Source organism: Ammospiza caudacuta, chromosome 1 (genome assembly GCF_027887145.1).
Source record: "Ammospiza caudacuta isolate bAmmCau1 chromosome 1, bAmmCau1.pri, whole genome shotgun sequence".
NCBI lineage: Eukaryota > Metazoa > Chordata > Aves > Passeriformes > Passerellidae > Ammospiza > Ammospiza caudacuta.
Window position 1 is genome coordinate 120,227,385 of NC_080593.1, and position 24,287 is coordinate 120,251,671.

At 37.5% G+C, this 24,287-nt stretch overlaps 1 protein-coding gene across 1 annotated transcript; it reads right to left on the reverse strand.

The window, feature by feature from the left end:
* Positions 1-621: 621 nt before the first annotated feature.
* MYBL1 (MYB proto-oncogene like 1) lies at positions 622-24,287 on the reverse strand. Its single transcript, XM_058809013.1, has 16 exons — positions 24,069-24,287; positions 20,282-20,384; positions 20,083-20,154; positions 17,285-17,377; positions 15,894-16,114; positions 14,020-14,203; positions 13,723-13,797; positions 12,147-12,251; positions 10,673-10,906; positions 10,009-10,374; positions 9,394-9,536; positions 9,052-9,166; positions 7,343-7,459; positions 7,153-7,257; positions 5,062-5,241; positions 622-3,236 (listed from the first exon to the last, which is right to left on the reverse strand). The coding sequence occupies exons 1-16, from the start codon at positions 24,086-24,088 to the stop codon at positions 3,108-3,110; spliced, it is 2,262 nt and encodes a 753-aa protein (XP_058664996.1). The 5' UTR covers positions 24,089-24,287; the 3' UTR covers positions 622-3,107.

Consider the following 24,287-nt stretch of genomic DNA (forward strand, 5'->3'; position numbering starts at 1 on the left):
TCTGAAGAAGTGGCTCATGTTAGTCCCTCTTGTCCTTTTCCTTCAACAGATTACCTTAGTAATCACTTATACTGTGAGAAAACTGGGAAAGGAAACTGAAATTTTGCATTGAATGCCCATGTTTTGATCAAGAGAGTTTAAGTCTAACACTAACTCAGATTAATACATGTATATGAGAACTACTTAGGGGAGGGGAAAAAAAAAATCATACTGCATAGCTTACACTTGCATTTACCTCCCAAGACTCAGGCACACATACTAAAATACCCCTATCCTACAAATGAAAGGAATGTAACTAGAGCTTTACACTATCAGTATTCATCACTCAAATTGTCTTCTATACCTAAAAATTTGTGTTACAGCTTTGAGAGACAAATATAAACTGATAATCAGATACAAGCAGGCTTACATGCCAGTGGGATTGAAGCAGGCACTGCCAAGGGACTCCATCCTGCTGTGTAACCCACTCATTTCCACATCTGCTGTCTCTGCCCAGGCCAGAAAACACAGGTCTCTTGCAGTTCCACAGGCACACATACATACATGTTGCTTTAAGAGCACTGAGTGTTACAGCTTTCAAACAAAAGACACTTACAGTAACCTGGTACATAGATGCTTTATTTCTGACATTAACGCGGTCTGTATTGTGAGATCCTCTTACATAAAAGAAAAGTTTGTAGTACAACAAAAACTAAGATAAACAAGGCATTTGTTGCACATTATGTCAAACCTTAGAACAAAAATATGGTGTAATATGTATTTAGGTTTCATGCAAGTTTGGCTGCTGCATGTACAATTTACCTATAAACTGAAAGAAATGCAAATGCACACAACATTTAAAAAGTAATAAGATGCCTGACATATGAAAGATTAAAACCTTCCTGCTAAAGCAACAAAGTAGGAGTTAACTAAACGACCCAACCAATACCAACACAAATTATGACTACTTACCATAAATCTATGCTTAAACTTGGTATAGGTAGCTTTGATGATACCATTTCTACTTCAATATACCACCCAGATTCTAGATAGTCATTCTGTCTTAATGTCTGATTTCATTTTTTGTGAATTAAATGTTGTCTCCAGCATTACATGTTGCTGTTAAATCCATTCTGGTAATGCACACCTAAATCTAGTACTGCCAAGAATTCCAATTGACTCCTTTAAATTTTGCTAGGTGAGGAGTAATCCTGGCATGATGGGCATTTTCTGATCCCTTGCTTATAATAGGATTCCCACCCCCCTTGAAATTTTTTATGTGAATTAAAAACTGCTAAAAATGTTTGTGCCAATTACTATCAGAGCCAATATCAAAAAGCTCATAAAAACAAGGATTGTATAAGCTTTGAGATGCTTTAAAAAATTTAAGAACCCATTACCTTCCTTGTGCCGCTCATCCATCACGTGTTAAATTTCTCCATTAATTAATTCTTCTCTACCATCTTTGATATTAAAGTGTTAGGAACACTTTCCACACCCTGCATAGTACTGGTTGATCTCATTAAGTTAACTAGAGAACCTGACATCGTGTAATTTTACATACAGTGCATATGATGCTCGCTCTTTCCATCTCTCATAGCAGCAAGCCGATTCTGCCACGATCTGTAGCAGCACACCCGGGAGTGGAGAGGAAGAGTGTTTGAATTATAAATAACTAAAACTACAGTGTACAATTCTATTTACCTGTCAGTATTCTGTTGAGAGCACTCCATTATAACTTGCTCGAAATTAACTACATAAAAATCTCTACAACAAAAGCAAACCAAAACATTCCTTCAAAACCAAAAATAAAGACATAAAATAAGTGCAAATACCTAAAATAGGCAACTAAAGCAAGTGTTGTGACCTGTATACCTTTAAATAAGGACAAAGACTTTTCATAAATAAAAGAATGTTCTCTTTGCTCTTCAAACATTTAGTCAGTATATAATGGTCAAAGTTAAGTGCAGATAAATTGTTTTGAGATCCAAGGTGCCAAGTTTCTTTAAAAAAAAAAAAAAAGGAATAAAATATACATATTGTAAATGCATTCGTTTTTAGTTCCTATGCAGGACAAAGTACTCCTCGGTCACATATAAGACCCCACCATTTCTTTCTAAATATATTTAAACAAGGTACAGGAACAGTTGCTGTATAATATAGGAATACCTTGTAATTATGTTGTAGACCAACATGATTTTAGGGCTATAGTGCAATCTTATGTAGATGTAACATACAGTATAGATTTTTACACTTCACCACTGTAATTCTTCTGCCATTTCATATATTTTAAACTTGTCCTTTTTCCATCTTAGCTGTTTTAACAGGAAACAACATTGGCCTCTAGACAACCTGCATACATATAAATATCTACATTTAAGCTTTGAAATGGAAATAAATTATAAAAACAGACTCCTTTCCAATTTACAAAATTTTGCTTGTTCCTACATACTGTACAATACATTCAACAATCATCTCAGTTTGAGATTTATGAAGAAAATACTGATGCTTTACACTAAACTTAATTCACCCCCCTCTGCCTACTTCTAGTACCATTTGCAAATAAATATATTTAACACTGTAGTTAATTTCATTGTTTTGCAGCATACCAAAAAAAATTAGTAGTGCAACTTTCTATCCTTCCTTTGTACTCCTTTCCATTGTGTTTCTTTATATACTAGAAAATGCTACATAAGCAAAAGCACATTCAGTCATGTATGTTGCTCGTTTGGAAACCAGTAACAACCTATAAACCTACTCTATATTGAAAATGCTCTAACAGATAAAAAAGCGATGCAAGTCAAAAGAATAAATATGAAAAATAGACCTAAAAACTGTATGTTGTCAGTACTGCAATGTATTTTACCCTTCTTTATATTTTAGGGGGTTACTCTTTTAATATCTAAAAAAATTCATTGCAGAACTGTTTGCGGTATCCCTTCGTAAAGAATGCAAGAGCTTCGTGTCTGTTCTTTGTCAGTCAGAAGAAGAAAGGAAGCTTTAAGGTAGCTTTAAGGTTTCCCTTGGCAGACTCTCTCAAAGACTCAATTCCCAAGTATGGCACGGGAATGGCCTTCAACATTGTTTCAGTTTCAATGGAAAGAGATGGCTGTCAGTTGCAGTGACCATCACAGTATCAGAGACCTTGAATTGCTGTTGGTAGCTGTGTATGTGCTCAGATACCTTCTTGCTTGTTCAGTCATGATAAGCTGGTCTTCTGTTTTTCCATAAACAACTGCCTCCCAGTCACGACTTGGCTGCATAAAATAAAGTTCATTAAAAAGGTTCTTTTAACAAACTAAAATACTTAAGCAATTCTCATACAATGCTTCAGAGTAGTACTAAATTATTAAAGCCTAGCAATAATATATTTTACTGAGAAGGATCCAGTTCTACAGTACAGTACCTAAAACTTGTGACAAAGCTCCCTCATCACCCCTTAAATACAGCTCCCCAGCAGTGCATCTGGGTTATGCTTTGAGTTCAAACACACAAAATGAAAAACATTCTTCAAGAGAGTCTAACCAGTTCAACAATTAATACATAAAAGGGAAGCTAATTAAGTTATCTTCTCTTTGAATATCTTCCTCTTTAAATGTGCAAAGTTCAACGGGCAGAAAAACACATTACTGACAGCTGTCTGGAGACACCAAGGAAGGTAAAATGATTTGGGAACTGAAAAAGAAGATTGTGAGAATTTCACTGAAACAAGTGACGGCTGTGGAAGAATGGTCAGATTTTTGGGGAATATATTAGAAACAGCAAAGGAATTGGGAATGACAATGATGAATGGAAGAACAATTAAGCTACTAGTCCTGCTTTTTCCATGAAGCAAAGCTTACATCTTCACATAAGGTACTGAATCTCAAGCTGATTCATTTCAGCTCCAAATTGGATCTGACACTGGCTGATTGTAGCATGATGAAGAATGCAAGATCCTCTTCCTCCCACATGGAGCTGGAAACTGATCCAAAGGATCAGTTCCACATATTGATTCACAAAGAAAATTAGCTGTTTGAGCTTCTCTGTAAATTTAGCAGAACTTGATTCATGGAAGGGACTTGGGGTTAGAGGCCACAAAACTGAGAGGTAATTTCTCCGAGGAAAGAGAAAAAGGAAAAAAGATGGTTCAATGAAAATATTTGTGAGTATACTATGACTAAGCTCCCCTTTTAAGTATTCTGAAGACCATACTTCTGGGTCAGATAGATGTATTCACCTTTGCTGCAATTCACAGCAGAAGAATTTTTTTTAATTTTTTGTTTTACTTTTAATATCACAATTACATGAACTTTGTTCTTCTTCCTCATAAGATCAGAAAGCAATACTGTTGTCTCTCTACTTAAAAGCATAATTGTTAAAGCAATTAAGTAGAATGTAGAAGATCAGGCTCCAGGTGTCGTGTCTTCTGGGTTTTCAAAATTTTTTTATTAATACAGAGTAGATATTCTGAGAAGACAAAAATACCTTATACATTAGCTCCCTATTGGACAAACTGGAATTGGTCAGGTCAAAGAAATCTCTTCTTAAAGCTGGTGATCAGGACAGAGGGAAAACTAGCTTCAGTGGTTTTACCAGTACGGAAAATATACATATGTAAAAGAACAAGCCTGTTACAAGAATAATTACCAAACAGAATCAGTGGATAAACTCTGCTTAATGAATCCCACTGGGCTTATTATGAAGAGTAAGCACCAGACAAATTTGAGAAACTAAAGTCCTAAAGAAGTTTGGTTTGCACCAGGTCAAGTTTTCTAACTCTTGGTCTTGGGCACCCAAACCTGTTTTGTTGGTGTCCCCCTACCCTGTTTTTTTTACCTCCCACATACAAATCTTAGTGAAATATCAATTTGTTTCACTGAACCAAAGTGTGAAACATCAGGGTTGTGTTTGAAGAACTTAGCTATGAATAAACACTTTGCAGAAAAATGACCAACTTACAAGAAATAAGAATCACAGAAACACTGAAACTGGATCACTGCTTTCAACAATTCTAGATATTAGTGCAAGACAGAAATAAAGCAATACAGAATTTCTTTGTTAACCCACTAACAGAATGAACAGAATTCTTCGCATCCAGACCTGAAGAGCTTTCTCCATTTTGACATTTTTTGTAGCACATGTATTCAGTTTCTTCTTAATTACTGCATTTGCTTTGTTTGCTGGATTTGTATCCTGTTTTTCTGATGTCAGGTTACATCTGTTGTCCTGTATTTCCAACAATGGTGTCATTAATAAAGATGTGGTGTATGCATTTTTTGACTATTGACAAAAAAGAGAGTAGAGAACAGGAATAATAATTAGTAGTTAATACATTAAGACTTCAAATGCTGTCTTCAGAGAAGCCAAAATGTAAATAAAGTCAATACTATCAGAAAGACCCTAAGAAAGAATCTGAAAAGAAAATGTAATGAAGTATATGAAGAACTAGCCTGTCCATACTGGGATCCATAGTACAACAAGCAGCTGGAAGCACGGTTTAGGCGTCACTGAGTAGACAGTTTCTTTACTCTAAAGCCATGCCACTCTAATATATTTTGTTAAGAACAAGATTTGATAAGGTGGCAACCACTGAACAGTTTAAAAGAAAAAAACCCTCACTTTCACGTCTAGGACAATCCTTGAGGAAGTCAGGACAAGGAGACTAGAGTCAAAAAAGTAGTATCACATCAATTTTAGGGGGAGGAACTGCTTTAAGAACTGAAATAAGCACTGGATGGATCATTCCAGAAGAATTCTATATATTGGTAATGTTTATGGAAAAAAAACATAAATTAATTCAGCTTCAGTATACAAAAGTGGAAGACAGATACATGTCAATTTTAAAGACCAAAAGTTAGTTCACAGTAACAATGGCAAAGTATTTGCTTGCTTACAAAAACACCCCATTAAATTGCATTAAACCACCTTTAAGTATTTATTCTTCCTCAGACCTTATTCCTAAATTATCATCACATGGACACACAATTTCAACTTAAAGATTGGCATATTTTTCATTTTTAAATAAGATATTACCACTATCTCTCTTGCTAGGAGTGAATGTTCTTGTTCCACCAGCACTCCTTATAAAAATGCAGGAAAAACCAATTTTTCCCCAGTCCCCAGCTTTTAATAGACAAAAACATCACGGTGTATCTTAACCTGGACTCAGTGATCCACAATAATGTGTCATAACAAGACAGCACTAAGAGAACAGCAGGCATTTTGGTCATGACTGGAATGGCTGCAGCACTGCTGCTCCTCCCAAAAGACGTTCCTGGGGAAGCTGGCAATTCCCACTAGGTGGCAGAGCACCCAATACCCAGCAGGAAGATTCAAAGGCTTGGCACAGAATCTAAGAGGCACTTTAGAAGGGAATTTAGAAAACCAGCTAGAAAGGAGTATGACCTAAGCACCTTACTCTGGCTTTTTAAGGAATTTGGCTCCTGCATCCTGTATATAGCCTTAAATCTAATCAAGAATTACAGACATTTACTCTTTAAGCATTAAACACATACATGCATTAAGAACTCATCAGAACTGAGTTTTCCCACTAGACTAAAGAGTAAGCTATTCAATTACTCAACTGAAAAATCATTAAGCTTCTTTTTAAAGGAAAGAGGGATCAAAATAGCCTCATATCTGATTTCTTCATGTCCTGGTTGTTGAGGCAGAAGTATTCAAATTCCTTTAGGCAGAGGAAGCACACAAACTTCATCTTTTATACGCTTGATATTTGTTAAAGTATTCCCCTACTATGTGAAGCAGGAAAAACATGCTCTCTAATATGCAATTAGGTATTTTCAGAACACATTTGCCAGACTGTCAAGCATGCACAGCACAGAAGCAAATGTCATCTTCCAGGTATATTACAGAAAGCTTCAGCATGATATGTATGCTAAAGGTTTTAGGCAACCAGCATGGAAACAGCTTTGCTACATTCACATTATTTTACCTACTCTGAAGGACTGAAAGGAAAAATTCATGCATGAATTCAAGCCCAATGCTCACCTATTTCTTATGTACTTAAAACAATATCTGAAACTGAAGGTACTTTTCACTTTCTAGATGCATTAATCTAGCAACTTCAGTCCAAAAATTTATTTTAGTGGGCAGAACAAAAGATACACAGTTCCATATTAATATTGCTGCCAGTGATGCTCTTCAGTTAGATTAGTTTAGTTTAATTCTTACCTGTACATCTAAACTATTATCTTCTGTCAAATGCTGGGCCCCAACCTCTTCTTTATCCTGTGGATCTAGGACCAGTGATTTTCTGACTTTTTTAGAAAAGTTGTGCTGAAATAAACATTTTGCAAAAAAAATTGTAAAATATTATTTCAAAGCAGGTATTACCTATTTGAAATTACTATTGTCATATTACCTCCTGCTTGCAGTTTTTATACAAAGCGTCATCCTCCTCCTTGGGAAATATATCTGTTCCAGTTTCCTCTTTCAAAACTTCCCTAATGTCTTCCTCCGAGAAGGCAAGCGGTTGTGACTAAACATTAATTAAAATTGAAGAAGAAAATACAGGAAGTCTATTAGTGGCCAGTTCTTACAACATTCTACTTTCAGCTACTGTAGGCCAGAAAAGAGATCTTGCAAAACATAGCAAGAAAGGACCTAAGCTACTGTAGTTAAAAATCACAGGGCTACACTTCAAGGCTATGAAGATTATTTCAAGTTCATTTTACTCCACATTATTTTTAGCCAGATAAAACATATATATGCACACAATGCCTCAAAAAATGCAAGGCAGCATTGAAGAAGACCAACTATTTGTTTGCAAATGGTTATCCACTGATAAAAGGGATAAAAGTGATTTATATATACTAAATACCTACCTAAAACACATATGTATATATACATGCATAAAAACATATTAAAACACTGTACTGGAAATGTGTAACTGTTGTTGTGAAATAAATTTATACCAATTTTAGCACAAATCTTTGAATAAGACATTGATAGTCCTAAGTACAGTACAGAATTTCACAGAAGCCATACAGATGGCTCCTTTGTGTACCAACAGGAGAAGAATTCCCTTAAGCCCTCAAAATTTGATTTTGAACAGGAGGTTAATAGTGGACAGAAACAGGAATGCCAAACCACTCCATTTGCATAGTGAGGGACTGTGAATCTATAGGGTAACACAGATGGTGGTGCCAAGCCCTGTGGCAAAGTCTGAGCTACCTTCTGTGTTTGCAGAAAAGAAGCAGTCAATATATATTGGCTGGAATATTTTCAGAATTTGAAGAGCATATGTCTCCTGAATTCCAAAAGTTATTATGCATTAACATACCTTAGCTAGGCTAGGAAGAGAACAAAAATTTAATTCATTTGGAACAAACTAACAAAAAAAGGTAACATTATCCATAGTCAACCAAACAAAAAAAAAGGGTGTGACAGCCAGCTGAATCAGAGGATCATGAACTGCTATACTAAAATTTTGGGATTTAGAATGAAGAAAACTGCAAACATCACTCAAGATGACCATACTGTGGTAAACACCTAGTTTCAGTCCTAGTGCTGTAGAAGCACCAAAATCAAAGAACAACTCAGCTCTTACATAGCTCTTACATAGAGGATTCAAAGATAATGCAGTTTTTCAAGTGAAATGTGAAAGTTGTTTAAAATAATGAGGTCAGTCATACTCAACTACAGCAGTTTGCTCTTACCAGATTACCCAGCTGGAGAACCCACACCCATTCATTCTCTGATTTATAATTTTTCTTTTGAAAAAACAGAATCCTAAAGTATTAAATTTCAGGCATTTATGCAGCCACCTTGTAAGAGATACAGTTTTAGCAAGGATATGCAAATTTAAAACAACTCACAAACAAGAAATTGAGGCATTTAAGATTACTGTGGATCAAATGATTATATGTACTAAATTACTATTCAAGAAGACCATGCCTTCTACTACACTGAAGGATACAAGTCTAACAACCACATCCAAAGTGGTTTTGATCCACATTCTAGCTGTTGTCTAGGATAAGTAAATGCTTTTTAAGATCACACTGAGGCTTCCAATACGTCAAAACCAAGAGGGCATTTAGACTGCAACAAAGAAAAAGTATAATCACATACCATAAGTCTGAGGGGACCATACTTTTTTTCCTGAGCAGCCAAAGCATTCTTAAAAGGAGTTGGTGTCCTTGGTGTTGAACCCAAAAGAGATCTTCTCATTGTGGGACTTCTAAAACTATTCAAGCATAGAAAAACATTCATACGTGCATTTTAACATTTTAATATTTTATCATTAGCAATGTAATAAAATTAATGTAAGAAACATTTTAAAATAATACCTTCATTTACAAAACAGATACCACCACCATGCATCTGAAAGTACTGAGATCACCATAGCATTACCCCATGTGTATTAAACTTTAATTTAATAACACCACCAGATGTTTAATGTAATAAACCTACCCCACATTTTCCTTTTGATCTTGTGGTGTCATTTCCTTGTGTAAAGGAGTCGTAATAAGAACTTTCTGCCCACAGATTGGAGTTGATGTAAATGCAGGATTTTCAAAGTTAAATTGTTCATTTCCAGAACAAGTGTTGAAAAACTAAGCACAAGAAGGAAAAAAAAAAAAAGCAACCTTACAATACAAAATTTCACCATTGTGCTGAACAGCAAAACCCTCCAAATTATATACACGTATCTGAAAGACTTTTACTGACAAATCCCAATACTCTATTCTCGACTTACACTTATTGCTGAAACCTTGATTTTCTTCTTAAAATCCCCACTCCTTAATTAGGTCACAGAAACAAAAGCTCTCTAGCAACAATTATTTGCATGAGAAAGTGTGAGCTGAGACACAGGTTGCCACTGCTGCTACCGCCCTCCCCATTAGTCTTCAAAACAGAGGTTGTTTAACAGTATATTTTTAATATATTTACCCTTATGCAGATGTTTTAAGAATTTTTTTGACATGTTTATTTAGGCTACAATGCACTACTAGAGAAGAAACTATTACAATTTATAACCCACCCAGCAGAGTCTTCACATTTAGCAGCATTTACAAACACTCTCACCTGTGATGGAGAGAACGGTAGTGTTTTCACTGGCGTGCGCTTCAGTGCCACATTGACGGCATCGTTGCACAAGCCGTCGTTCAGCTCAGGAACCGGGGACTGCCCAGCACGCAATCTCTTCTTCTTTCTCAGGATAGCAGGTGGATTGCTGAACTTGCTTAAGTTTGAGGTTGATGAAAAAACGGTTTCCTCATCCCCGCTGATGTTGCTGTGGTTTTTGCCATCGAGCATCACGCCCACGTTGTACTGGCACTCGGCAGCCCCGTCGCTGTGCTGGAGCCGCATCAGTTTCACTGGGGCCGGCTTGACAGGGGACACAACGGCCTCGGAGAGCTCAAAGCACGTATCGCTCCATGCCACCGGATCCTGTGCCGTGGGGCAAAACACGAGCAGCTTATCCCAGACTACTTCACAATGTCCAGGCCAAGCTATCAGCCCTCTACCTCCACAAGCCATATACTGAACTATTCTCTGTGTCTTTCATACAGTCATAAAACACTGGATATTTTAAGACACAATTCTTTTAAAACAGGCAATAAAGCACTTGATAAGGCAGAAATTATAGACAAGCACAAAATATGATAATTTAAGAGTATTTTACACGTATTGTGTAAGTTGACACTCCTAATTAAAAACTTATTTTTAACAAGGAATACAAACTTACAATTTCCATAAGATCTAGTGCCTCTGCAAATTCTGGAATGGTCTGTAGAGGTGTTAACATTCTATTTGCTTCTACACCCAAGTACTTAGGTGGTGAATTCTGCTGAACAGGTGTGATGCGGGTCTCATCCATGCTGTAGAAATTACTTGTTTGTTCCTCAAGGCTACTTAGTGTATTAGGCATACAATCCTCCATGATAAAATTTCCAGACCAACAAGACAAGCTTCCAGCTTGCTAAAAAATTGTGAAGAAACACATTAATCTTATTCAACTTAGAGGCTGAAAAGAGTCAATTATGTGACTGCAGAGTGGGAAAAAAAGTAGTGTGTGGAAAGACTAAGCATAACTATTAATTTTGGCATTTTTAAATACTAATTATCTGTTTCAATTTAAAAAATTAGCCTTCTCTTTACATTAACATGCTCAACATTCTCAAATTGTGTAAGATTTTTATCTTACCTCACATTCATATCTTATACACACTCACAACTTAGGTAACTATGGGCTGTATTGGAAGCCATCTCTGATGCAAGTTTCCTGTGTACCTGACCAGTATATGAAGTAATCTTCAGTACAGAACACTGAACTTCTAATTTTAAGATCAGAAAATATTTCTAGAGTGTGAAATACTACTTGTTTGATGTGGGTTTTTTTAATGCAGATTTTGCATTAATAGCTGAGTAAACTTCTAAAAGGTTATCCCACTTCAGTAGACTGCTTAGTACTGAAGAAACAAATTTTCATTTTCACTGGAAATCTAGAAGCAAACCAGATGCTATTAGATAAGCAGACTGCACTGTTTCAAAAGAATGGCAGGAATAACTCTGCCACATAAAATCTGAATTTCACCTGTAACCTAAACTAGTGATCAATATGGTTGGGTTAGTTGGGTGTCTAATATGCCCAGCCCTCTGAAGAAATCAGTGACTGCCATCTGCAAGTCACCCTAATTCTACAGAATTAGGGAAATTCCACTGAATTTACACACAAATTGTGTACAGTGCATATTTATTTAGTGTTTGTTATGTCCAAATGTGGGTATTAAGTATTGCAAGCACTCACACTGAAGTTTGAGGAAAATATAATCTACAGGACATTTCGAAATCAAATGGGGCAAAACCCATGTATTTTTCACCTCTACTGGGCAGAGGCTCAACATTGCCGATCCATAAAACTGAATGGCAATGATATCAAACATGTCACCTCCTGAAGAGGATTAAAATACTGGGTTTTAGGAACTGCCAAATTGTTGGTCATATTGCTGCTGTCTTCACAGTTTAGAAAACTGCACTAAAAATACATTGTCTCAGTTCTAATATATAGATTTTTGTTTTCCAATGCAACAGCCATAGGTTTGATTTTAGAGGGTCAGGTGAAAAAAACACCACACTAAACCACACAACCGTTACTGAATTTCTGAGGATTAACCTCAGTAATGCAAATTCAAATATTTAGAGAAATTTACAGTCCTTACAGAAGACATTTGTTTTCTTCTGATTTCATTCTCTGCTGACATAAGTAGCAATTCAAGTTCCTTTATTTTCTTTTCTTTATCAGGATCATCATCAATAAATGGCTGCTGAAAAATTTAAGAAAGAAGCCATTACTATTTTTTACTTCCATCACTTCTTCACAGGAAAGATTCTGCATTATAACACAGCTGTATTTTTAACAGGAATCTACACAGAGAGGGAACAAAACTGTTCAGGTTGTATCCCATTTTGTAGTACAGAAGTCACCCACAACTGAAACAACTCCAATTATCAGGAGATGGATCTGATGTTAAAGTGGTGTGTAAGGTGGTATTTTAACTGGATTCCAATATAGTCTGTAAGTTATCTGTGTTCTAAAGCACTTTCTGAACTAAAGTCACTATATTCTATCTTAATTAGAACCAAGTGCTGGCACACTGTTTATATGTTTGTGGTTTCACATTCCTTCTACAATTCTGTGTTATTTATCCTCACTAAGTGTGTGAGAAAGTGTTTCAAATCAGCATTTGCTGACACAGTATTTATACAAGTAATCCCAACACTACTATCAGAAAAGAAAATTAGTTAATTGGTTTTGATTGGTTTGTTTGTTCTTAACCTCCTTAACACCTTCCATAATTGCTATAAAGATAGATGAGGATATATTCTATCACTAGTTAAGAGAGTACTTCAAGGAGCAGAAAGTATCTTATACTTTTCTGTGTAGGGCAATCCAGACTGTCAAAAGCCAATTGAGGCTTTGTTGTGACTTGTATTCCTATACCATTATCAGGGAAGAAAATGCAACATGAAACAGATGACCTGCACAGGGAAACTTCAGGTTAGGTAGAGAGTTCTACAGAATTCCTCTATCTAACACAAAAAAAAAATCCATGTATTATTCCCTGTGTCTTTTTTTACATCTTTTACTAATTCCAAATAAACAAGAATTCTTCCAAGGCATCATATTAGATACCAAGATCTATATTCATTCTGCACCACATGAGGAATTTCAGATATATTCCAAGTGAGCCCAAAAAAGCAAAAGGAAATAATATATCCAATTTCTACTTGTTTTAAAATTGCTTAATTCTTCAGGATTTAGAATGCTGCAGAAGGGCAACTTATTGAAAGATGTTTATCAGTGAGAAAGAAATAAAATGAGAACAAAAAAGCACAGGCAGAAGTGTAAGTCACAGTAAGTTGAGTTTTTCAGGATAGGGTTGTATTTATTACATAAATATAAATAGTAAAGTCTTGTCTTAAAGCTCTCGTAAGCTAGGTAATGCTAATATAGGTCACAATTTAGCCCCGAGATTTAACAAGTAGACTGTTTTAAGCCATATTTCTGTCAGAAATAAGCACAAACATCATGTATCTGGGATATAGAAAGAAAGCTTCATTTTCCCTGCATAAAACTACCAACTACACTAGCAAGCTTACTTACAGAGGAACCTATATAAATGTAGGTGAATGATAAAGACTAACAGTCATTTTGAAGATACACATCTTTTCAATTTACTGAATAATACTATGCAGTAAATACTCCTTAATTTATGAAGGCTGTTAACAATTTACCTGAACTATGTTGGAAGAAGATGGAGCATGTTCTAGACAGCTGCCTTCTGGTGAGGCATACTGATATGCTGGAATCTAAAAAGACATAAAACATTTTACAAACCCTCAAGAAAATGAGGATATAAAATGAACTCTAGTTTATTATACATTAATTATTTATGGTTTACAAATCCTGAGTTGCCGTAAAATCACAAAAATACTCAACAGATGTTCAATCTTTCAGATGTGTTTCTTGTTTCAAACCAAATCAATTACTTGAAACTGGGAGATACTTATTGTTCTAAATTTTGAACTTACATGTGTCTGAACAGGCACATAAAATTGATTCTGAGTGTGCAAGTGTTCCATAGTCAGACAAGGCTGGGGCTGAAGTTCAGCAGAGCTAGCGCTTTCAGACTTTATAACACTTTGCAAATATCCTTCCTGTTCCACCTTTCTTCGCATTGTTGAATTCCAGTGATTTTTAATCGAATTATCAGTCCTAAAATGAAAGCATAAAACAGTACTGGTTTCCATATCCCAAAATTTAATATATGACACAATTGACAGGGTTTGTACAGTAGGTTAATCTGAAGCCACAAATTCAAAAAGTTCCAGCAGCTTAGACCGAAAGTTCTGTTATCAGCAGGGTTTTGGCATAATGACTAGAAAGCCACTCTTTTTAGAACTTCCTTCTACTAAACTTGAAGTGTGCCAGAAATTAAAAGCAGAAAAGGAGAAAGCCTTGGTTCTGACTGTAATCATGATGAGGAACCTTTTTTCTTAGATATGTGGAATAATTTAATGAACACTGTTATTTACCTCTCTGCTATAAATTTGCAGTGTAGGTAGCTAAGAAAATCACCTCCCTGTTCCAAAACATAGTAAAGGCACTTTGGCTGGTGTTTGCTACCAGAAGACATCTCTTCTAAAACTGACAGCCTGCAACCCCCACTCTGCATTTTATGTGCAGCTTTGTGGAAGAATGTCCTACTACCTGTTCACATCCTTGATCATGGATAGGATAAAACAGGCATGGCATTTTGACAGGCAGGCTGAAGTCACTCCAAACACTAAACAAACATTAAGGCAAGAGTAGACTATAACTACATTACTGTCTAAAACACTAGTTTTATTATTCCTAGCCTTAGGTAGGGGTACACAGAAACTTGGTTAAAGCCCTGTTCTCATTTAAGGGCACTCCAAGAAGTATTTGCCTTTTTCATCCCAGTAGTGTTGGACTCTTCAGATCTTCTAGATCTATGATCCTTAGCAGTCTTTAGCTAAGTGTCCAATTTATTGACAACAAACAAGCTAGCAAATAGGAATTCTTTTGTCAAATTCATCTTCCCTCTCCAAAATTCTCTTTAGATGTCGCTTCTCATTCCTCCAAAGCATTTATCGTGAGCCGTGGATTGTGCACTTCATCAAAACACAACATTTTTAAGCATGCAGCCCTCATTACACCAAGGTAACAAATGCTGATATTCCTCAGGCATAGCTAGACAGTCACCTCTTGAACACAAACTGAATTCAGAAAGGGACAGGTTAACGCTGAATTTCAGTTAACAGTACAAGGTAAAAGAATTATTTCATTAAACTGTTCACACACTAAAATTTTGTTTTCCACAACCATAGAAATTGGCAGTGAAACCTGAAAGAAATATAAGGCAAACAATGCATACAATTAATTCTTAACATAGAGACTTCATGATAACCAACTAACTTTGCAAAGCATGACCCCTAGGTCTGGACTTTTGAGAGTTACTAAGATTTTCTTTTACAAATGTCCAGTTCAACAAGCGCTACACAAAAAAAAAAAAAAAAAATCAGATCTTAAACCAGGAAAGTCACCAACAAATGCATATTAATGAAGGCACTTTGAGATCAAGTTTGGTATCAAACCACTTTTCTACCACTGCTTGCAGTTAATTCAGTTCAGCTCTATTATAGAGGGTTTTTAAGCGATCAGGAGGAATCTGAAGACACCTTCAAATGGTTAGAGCTCTTTTTATGGGTTTTACATCCTTTTAAGAACACAGGTCAAATGTGAAAGATTTTTAGCATCTATCAAGATAACTATATTCTGAAGTAATCTCAGCAGATGCTCTCTAACTAACGAGATTTGAAAGGGTACTGAGATGAGCACTTTTCATATTCCAACATTTAACACAAACAGAGTTGAAAAGCACCTTCCAGGAAGCAGTTTTGCTATTTCAGCCCATCGGTTTCCCAAACGCTTGTGAGCTTCATAGATTATTCTGTCCTCTTCTTCTGTCCATGAAGACTTTTTTACCTCAGGATTGAGATGGTTATGCCATCTTTCTCTGCATTGCTTGCCTATTCTTCCTTTCAGGTGTTTTGCAATTAGAGACCAGCGCTTTGGACCATACTTCTGAACTAATTCAATAACCTGCAATATAGATGAAAGCACATTATAATTTCAAAACCTAATTTACCTAATCAAAGGCTGAGAACACTGATAAACACACATTTTAGAACAGCATTCTAATAGGAACTAATATTAGGCTTAAGGAGGCACACAGTGACTTGGGGGTTTAAAAATGATTTTTCAAGAAATCAGAAATTACTAACTCCAAATTCTCTCTCTTATTTAGAATATAAGTGTATACTGATGAAAACATTCATTTGGAAGTTTCCTTTCTATCACTGACTGCATAAGCTGACATTCGGAAAGGGCAAAAAAGAAATAGGTAAACATTTCATTTGACTACTTTCAACAATATTCATGTGAGAAAAGACCCACACTTCTACATCTAGAAATGAAATGGAGGTTGGGAGTTTTTACAGAGTAGAAGCTTTTCTTAAAAGACTACTGAGAACTGTAAAAAAAATACATGAGGAAGACCATATTCATAAATTGGCAAACAGTAGTTTACAATATTTAGAACAGTTTTAAACAGTAGGAACAAGAAACCAGTTTGAAATACAACAAGAAATCTGTATTTGCATCTCCCTACCAGGCAGTTCAGGTTGTGCAGGCAAAAGGCTACAGTATGGATTACCAACAGGAAGGTGAAAAAGGAGCCTAAACCACTGATAGCTTCTTTACATAAAGAAATGGTTTGACAGAATATTCTGAGCTGAAAAGAAACCAGAAGGATCATCGAGTCCAATGGCCTATACAGGAATCACTCTCACAATTTTGGCATTATTAGCACTATGCCCTAACCAAATGAGTTGATCTCAGGGTTGTAACAGTAGGTTATGAAATAATTTCCCTTAGTTCCCAAACCCTTCAAGTCTGATGGTTTTGAGTAACAAAAGATGTAAATGAGACCTTTGACCTTTAGTGCTACAAAGAGATCCCCCCCCTACTTGATAAGCTAGAGTAATTCAGCCAGCAATCTCACTAATGGGAAATTAAATGCTTGAGCAGACCAAACATTCCATCTACTTGAGAATTTTTTTCTTCTCACACATCATAATGTAATAAAAGTATCCACATCACAAGATGCATCAGACATCAACTACATAGAAATGGAACTTAAAAAAAGTACACATTCTTAGCACTCATATGTCAATTTTATTAAAGAGCAGAGTATCAACTAGTTTTTGTTACCCTCTGATCTTCTTCTTTAGTCCAGGGACCTTTAATCAATTCTGGGTTTAGTACCTTCTGCCACCGATGCTGGCACTGAAAATCTGAACGATTCTGAAACAGTTTTAGAAGAGCAGTGTAGTTGTTATACTCTCAAATACATAAAACTGTAAATACATTCTAGCATGAATTATTAGCTTATTTCAAATTAAAAGACTTATTTAGAAATTTGTTCTAAGTATAATCGTTAAATTCTCCCCTATTATTTCTTATTCCATTTGCTTATAAAAATATCTTCTCTGGAAAAAAAACCAACCTTGCATGAAGCTCTGATTTAATTATTTCAATGTAGTAACTTGATAAACAAATTCAGAACTTACTAATTTTTAAAGAAAAATTTATATTTGTCCTCATTACTCCACACTTTCTCTGAACTTTGTGGTTGATCTATTTTTGACATTATCTATAATTTAAATAAGGGGAGAAATTTTTTAAGGAAATACTTTTCCTTCCAAATAAAAGAACACACTTTTTGCTAAATCCCAAAAGAATGTATTCTCAGCTCTTTACTAGAGTGTTAGGGAAAACAGATTTAGATCACATTTAGTTAACATATACTAATTAAAGAAGATTGTTTTTGCTGGTCAGGACAGATGGTGCTTTTCTGTAGCTTCACTAAGGATCTTTTGAAATATTGTTCCCAGTTATGAAAGAGAAGTAACCTTCACTTAGCCTCCTAAAAGCTGTCTATATGAAAAGGCTGGTCAAATGCTCACAAATATACAGGTAAGAGCCTGGCCCAGGACAGCATACTTTTTTAACACTGGGACACAATTATTTGTGTCTTGCTTCAGAGCAAGCTGTTGGATAGCAAGTACCAATTGCAAGGTTTTCCTGGTCTTGTCTACCAAATAAAGGTGTTACCTAAGATGAAGTTAAAGAAGCAGCAGTCTGCAAGACCAGAAAAACCACCCAGAACACTGACACTTGACATTACACTGTTCACAGTACCTTCAAGCTAATCACAAGTAATAACTGTATGATTAAAAGCACACTACAGTTTTTTACAAAACATCATCATTTCCTGTTGAAGCGAAGCTGTAAAAGACAGACTCAATATAGAATAGCTGTTACCATTTGGACAAAACCATTTTAAATTGTGGCCTTTTAGTGCTTTTATCTTCCAGACATTTCTGAAATCACAATAAGATTTGGAGAGAAGAGCAAAGCAAATGACAGAATGAAACAATATAATCATTTCAGTTTGCCTTAGCCACAAAAAAAAAAAAAAATCAAGTGATTACAAGCTACACTCTCACTCTTGAGAGTGACCTTGAAGCCATCTTCACTTTTTTCAGGCAGAATGGAGGGAAGGTTTATCTGTGCTAGTCCAGCAAAGAAATGAGGTTTTAAAGGCACAGCATTTTGAGGGCCTTTACAATCCAAGATATCCTTGGCTTTCCTAGCAAAAGACCATCAGTAACAAGTGTGAATTATGCCAGCCTCTATTATTTGGCTGGCAGCCTCTATTATTTAGGTCACGTAAAAAGGCTGTGCAGGCTCCATCCGTGGAGATAATCAAACCCAAACCCTGACCTGGGCAGCCTGACCTTGCTTGAGCAGGGGCTGTGAGCCAGATGACCTGCAGAAATTCCTTCCAACATCAATGATTCTGCAGCAGGCACCTGATTATGCACATTTCCTATGATAACTGGGGAACGTTTTTTTCAACCTCACTTGGGCCCAGGTGAACAACAGGTTTGTCTCCAGAAACTTTTTTTTTCAGATGGAGAATTTTTTACTAAACTGTTAGATCTGTTAAATGCAACTCCACACTACACCTGCATATCAGTATCACCAAATGTATTTTCAAACAATTTAATATAAAAGCTTTTTGATTCTCCTCTGCCATCCACTCATGTCACTGATTTTTATAAGGGAATAAGGTACGTTTTACACGACTTAAAATTAGAAGCTTTGAGTTCATTACCTGATTATCTATATTTTGCCACTTGGAAAAAAAATAGAGGCATCACAGTTGCACAAAAACATGAGAACAATGCAAAGTTATAGTTGTTAATCATTTAGAATTCAAGTCCTTTTTTACCTTACAGTGGAAGTTCATACAACCACACCATCCCACATAATATTGTAAGAACCTCAAAGGCAGAAGGAGGTCCAATTTTTTTGATTTCTAATATTTCAATATCCAATATCACTTCTAGGAAGTAATTTCAGCCTTATATTCTATAGCAGGCATTTAATAGCATTTGTTCAGAAGAGAAACAAACACCATCAATTCTAGTTGTAGGTACTTTCTACCGTTACCTCAGGGAAGCAGTCATCACTGTAAGAAAAAAATCAAACCCAAACAAACAAAAGACCCCAACAAACACACACAAATAAATAAATAAAGCACACATGCCTCCTTGCCTATGGCAGTTAAAAAATTAATCCTGCTCCTTTCAAGCAATCTTTCAGATGCAACCCACTCTCCTAACTGCCTCAGAAGCAACCTGTGAACTGTGGATAGAGCCACCACGAGTGATGGAACCACTAAGATACAGGAATGAATTCCATAATGAAAACAAATAGCAAGTGTGAACACAAGGCATTTTTGATCATTTCAGACTATCACTGAAGACTGACCCCATAAGATTCTTCAAGGTCTGAACTAGATCAAGTCTATTTTAGAAGAATCCTCTAAAATAGTTCTTATTATGTGCTTCTGAGTCTATTTCACTTCATTTCCAAGCTAGACATATAACCAAAGTAAATAAATATTAAGAGAACTTAACTGAAACAGAGATTCAACTTACTTGTAGATGACTAGCAATGAAAGCCCAATCATCTGTACCATTTTGTTCCACCAGCTTCTTTAGCCTTTCATCCTGTTAAGACATAACCTCAGCCAATAAATTTTACATGCTACCCCAATACAATACTAAATAATAACATATTTCATGAGCTAAGAAGATCAGGTAGGGATCAGAGTAAAACAAAAAAAAAAAGTATTACCTCTTCACGGGTCCATTTCACCTTGCTACATATCTTCTTCAAACCTTTTTGCTGTGGTACTTCATAGTCATGATCCATATATTGAAAGTCATCGTCTTCCTCACTGCAAAATACAACAGACAGCGAAGATCAAAAGAGTTTAAAACATCTCTGAAAAACCTTTTTTTTCTAATTACTTGCAGGCTTTTCCAATCTGTACATATTGTTCTAAAATGACACATGGGATTTGCACGATCACAACATCTGCCTCTAGCAGTCCACCAGGTCAAATTACCAAATTAATTTTAATTTCAAGGCCACACACTGGACAGATAACTCCTTCCAAGACAAGATTTAAATTTGAAGTAAAAACTACTTTTTAAGACTCATGCATTTCTAATACATTTTTTCATCTTTATTTTACATGAATGAGCTTACAGAGTGGTGTTAGGCTGCAAAACACATTCATGATCCACCTCCGTAAGTGAAACAACAAACACAGCAAGAATGTTAAGTAAGTAAATCTCAAATTGAGATTTTACGTGGGCTCCTGACTTGACCAAAGGCGTTGCCTCGGTGTTACAGGAATTAGATACAAATCTTTGAAGACAGACGTTCCAGAATAAATAATTTGGGCCTCAGCGCTGAGCCCCAAAGCGCAGAACAGCCAGCTACCGCTGCGACTCCGCGTAGATCCCGCTCCATCTACTGGAGAAACGCGGAACTCCACAGCCTGCATAAACAAAGCCTTCCAAACAGGCGGCACGGGGAAGTGCTTCATGGAATCATCGCTTAAACTTCTGTCAGTGACTCATGTTCGCATAAATTCAAACACATGTGGAAATCTAGCTCTAACTACAAGACCTGCTGTGCCCCTGCATTAATTATACCAAAGGCACAAAGAAGGGACTCCCATCCAAATACATCACTTAAATTAAAAGCAGTTTCACAGGGCAATTTTCTTCTCCATTTTATTATTGGTACAAAGCATGATACAAATATCATAAATTCAGGTTCTAAACAAAAATTATTCTCATACTTCAATTTTTTAATCAAAAGTATAAAAAGAAACTCTTCCCCAGTAATGAAATTAACCTGTGCTGGTGTCCCAAGAACACATTCAATGGATGATCTCTCCATTGTTTTCTAGAACATGCAATTTTCTAGAACAGCACGCTGATTAACCACTTACACATTTGTTATTTCCCATTAAGTCTGTTCCTGTCAGCCACCGAGGACGTACTTTATTCAAAAGCATTGCCACAGGACAGTAAGTGCCCAACTTCTGCAGACTTGTTTCTACATCCTACACCACATCAGCATTTGCCCTACTTAGCTTCATGATGCAGCAGTAAAACATAAGCAAATTAAAACTTTGCTGAGTTGCTGAAAGACAAGGCAGCAAACTTGTGGGAAGGTCAACAGCAAGTTCTTCATCATACTTTCAGAAAAAAAAATGAGCTGCAAATGCTTTAAGAGGTTTGTGTTAAGTGGCTTAAGACTTACAAAAACAGAACTTAAACTCAGAAGTAACAGTTTTTTCTGCCTCCCTACCAACTCCTCTTTTTTCTTTTGTCCACAGGTATTCGACAAACTTCAGGGATCTATCTTAGGATTGTAATACCAAAGTACACTTCTCATAATACCATTTCATACCAAGCAGGCCATACAGTTCACTTATAACTAAAATCAGGCCTTCTTGTAGAGCCCTTTGTCAACATGACCTCCTTGCCCACTGCAGAGCAAACTGGTTCATGAGCAGTCTCCAGTAAGGAGAAAAGCCATGGGGACCCAAGAGCAGAGCAGGGCTCCATGTGCACGGGGATCCAAGAGCAGAGCAGGGCTCCATGTGCACGGGGATCCAAGAGCGGAGCAGGGCTCCATGTCCAGTGCCAGAGCAGGTGGGGGCCCCGCCTGGGGCAGCTGCAGCTCAGAGCCCTGCCCCGGGAGTCCCACAGCCACACCGGTGCCTCTGCCAGCCAGGCAGGCACCAACCCCTCTGGCACCTCCATTCCGCCTGAACAAACACCTAGTCCTGAGTCTTGCTTACACCAGTGCTGTGACAGACTATAAATCAAGACTACTACTTGACTAGACTACCACTTGAAGTTTTCAATTAAAAAGACAAGATTTTTAAACACATGGGGTTGTTATAGCTCCTTTGACAATTCTCTTGCAGTTATGAAACTGCTAAAATACTGCACTGAAGTGGAAGGCATCCACCAAGTTTCATCAAATAAGACATCTGGGACAATAAAGTACATATTTTGTGAGATCTGCGCTAGCTGCCCTTGCAATTCTGAGTTGAGGACCATTAAAACAAAAAAAATCAAGCTTGCAACTGTAACAACCAAGAGAAATTTAACATTAAATGAATGTGAGATTAAACTTAATACCATTTGGTGCAAAACAATTACACTTTGTCATTACTTCACACCTAGATTAAAAGTCTTGAAGTCACTTTCATGAAAGCTCATAGCTTCAATGATTGAGTTTTGGAGATACCATCATCAGGCACTGACACAACATCCGCCTCGGGCTACCGATCTCTAACCAAACCTTCCTCTGCTATCCACAACCCGCTGTACTTTCAATCATGAAATCAAAGCACTCCACAGCCATGGGAGAGATAATACAATCTAAAACTTGACAAAAATGAAACCACTGTGTGTAATACCACAGGTGAAAGTCCCTTAAACTACAAAACGCTTATTAGGAGTGCCAAGAAACATGCTGTCTCCGAGCCAAGAACAGATAGCTTCAACAGTCAGCCTCTGCAAGCAAAGCCCTTTGTGGCTTACACAACTAGAACACCAAAGCATTGTTTTCTTGTTTTAGTTGCAGCTTTGCAGAAAAATATTCTCTCATAATTTTTCCCATGTCAGAGGAAAACACAAAAGCAGTTTTAATATGTGTAACTTTGAAACCACTCCCAATTCCATGAAAAGTACACATTCACAACAAACCCCAGATGCCACAGATAACTCACCAAGTATCCTTTCCTTTCCCAATCCTAATCCTTCTCCTACACTTCTTTGTAACTTTCCAGAAACTGATTTAAGACAGGAATAACCATAGCGACAAAACAGTTCTCCAAGACCCACCTTCTGAATACAAAACAAAGACACACCCATTCTCAGGTCAATATAACAAAAGATGTATGAAAGCCATCTAGGGCAGCTGCTAGAGCTCTTGTGCAAAACGTGACCTCTCAGGAATATTTCAGGCTAGACTGTGATATCTTCAGTCAAATAATATATCAGCTGAGAAAAAGTAGGTCCATTGAACACACGGAAAGAATCCACAACCCAAACCTTATATCAAGGCTGCGCCAAAATAAGTTGGGAGGTGAAAAGGAAAAGGTGTTACTCCAGCTAAAGGAAAATAACCAGCACGGAAAGCGACAGCGGAGACAACACAGCTGTTACTGACAAGCGCAGCTGCCCAGGTAAGCTACAACAAAGACGACCTGAGCGAAAGCACAGAAGTGAGAGCAGCTGCCAGGGTAAAGGCGGGATTTGTACCCCAGAGGAAGTGCCCAGAAGTCCGAAGGAGATACCTGCGCGGGGGCCGGAGGGGGGAGGGAGGTGGGCAGTGACAGCCGAGGCCGGGGCGGTGGAAGGAGGCCGAGAGCAGCGCTGAGGGGCGGGGCGGCACCTGGCTGCGATCCCGGGGCGCGGGGGGAGCACCTGGCCGGGATCCCGGAGCGCGGGGGGACACCTGGGCTCGGGACGGCGGCGTGGAAGGCAGCACTGCCCGGGAGGGGAAGGGGGGCAGAAAGCGCAGAGCGCCCCGGTCCCGCACTCACCTGCGCCGTCTCTCCGCCATCCTCGGCGCGCACCATAGGGGGGGCAGCCACGGCCGCGGGGCGCAGCACGGAGCCCCCGAGCCGCCCGGGCTCCCTCTCTCACAGCCGGGCAGGAACGTAGCGGGGCACCGGCGGCTCAGAATGCCTCTAGCCGGGCAGGGATCCTCCCAGGGCCCGCTGGTGCCCGCAGCGCCCCGGCGGCCGCCCTCAGCCCCGGCC

Coding starts and splice junctions, on each gene's coding strand:
- MYBL1 (XM_058809013.1), bottom strand. CDS start 24,088: ATGGCGGAGAGACGGCGCAG. Junction 12,252..13,722: donor CTTCTTCCAACATAGTTCAG/GTAAATTGTTAA, acceptor TAAATTTTTCAG/CAGCCATTTATTGATGATGA. Junction 7,460..9,051: donor ATGGTCCCCTCAGACTTATG/GTATGTGATTAT, acceptor ATTAATGTTTAG/TCACAACCGCTTGCCTTCTC.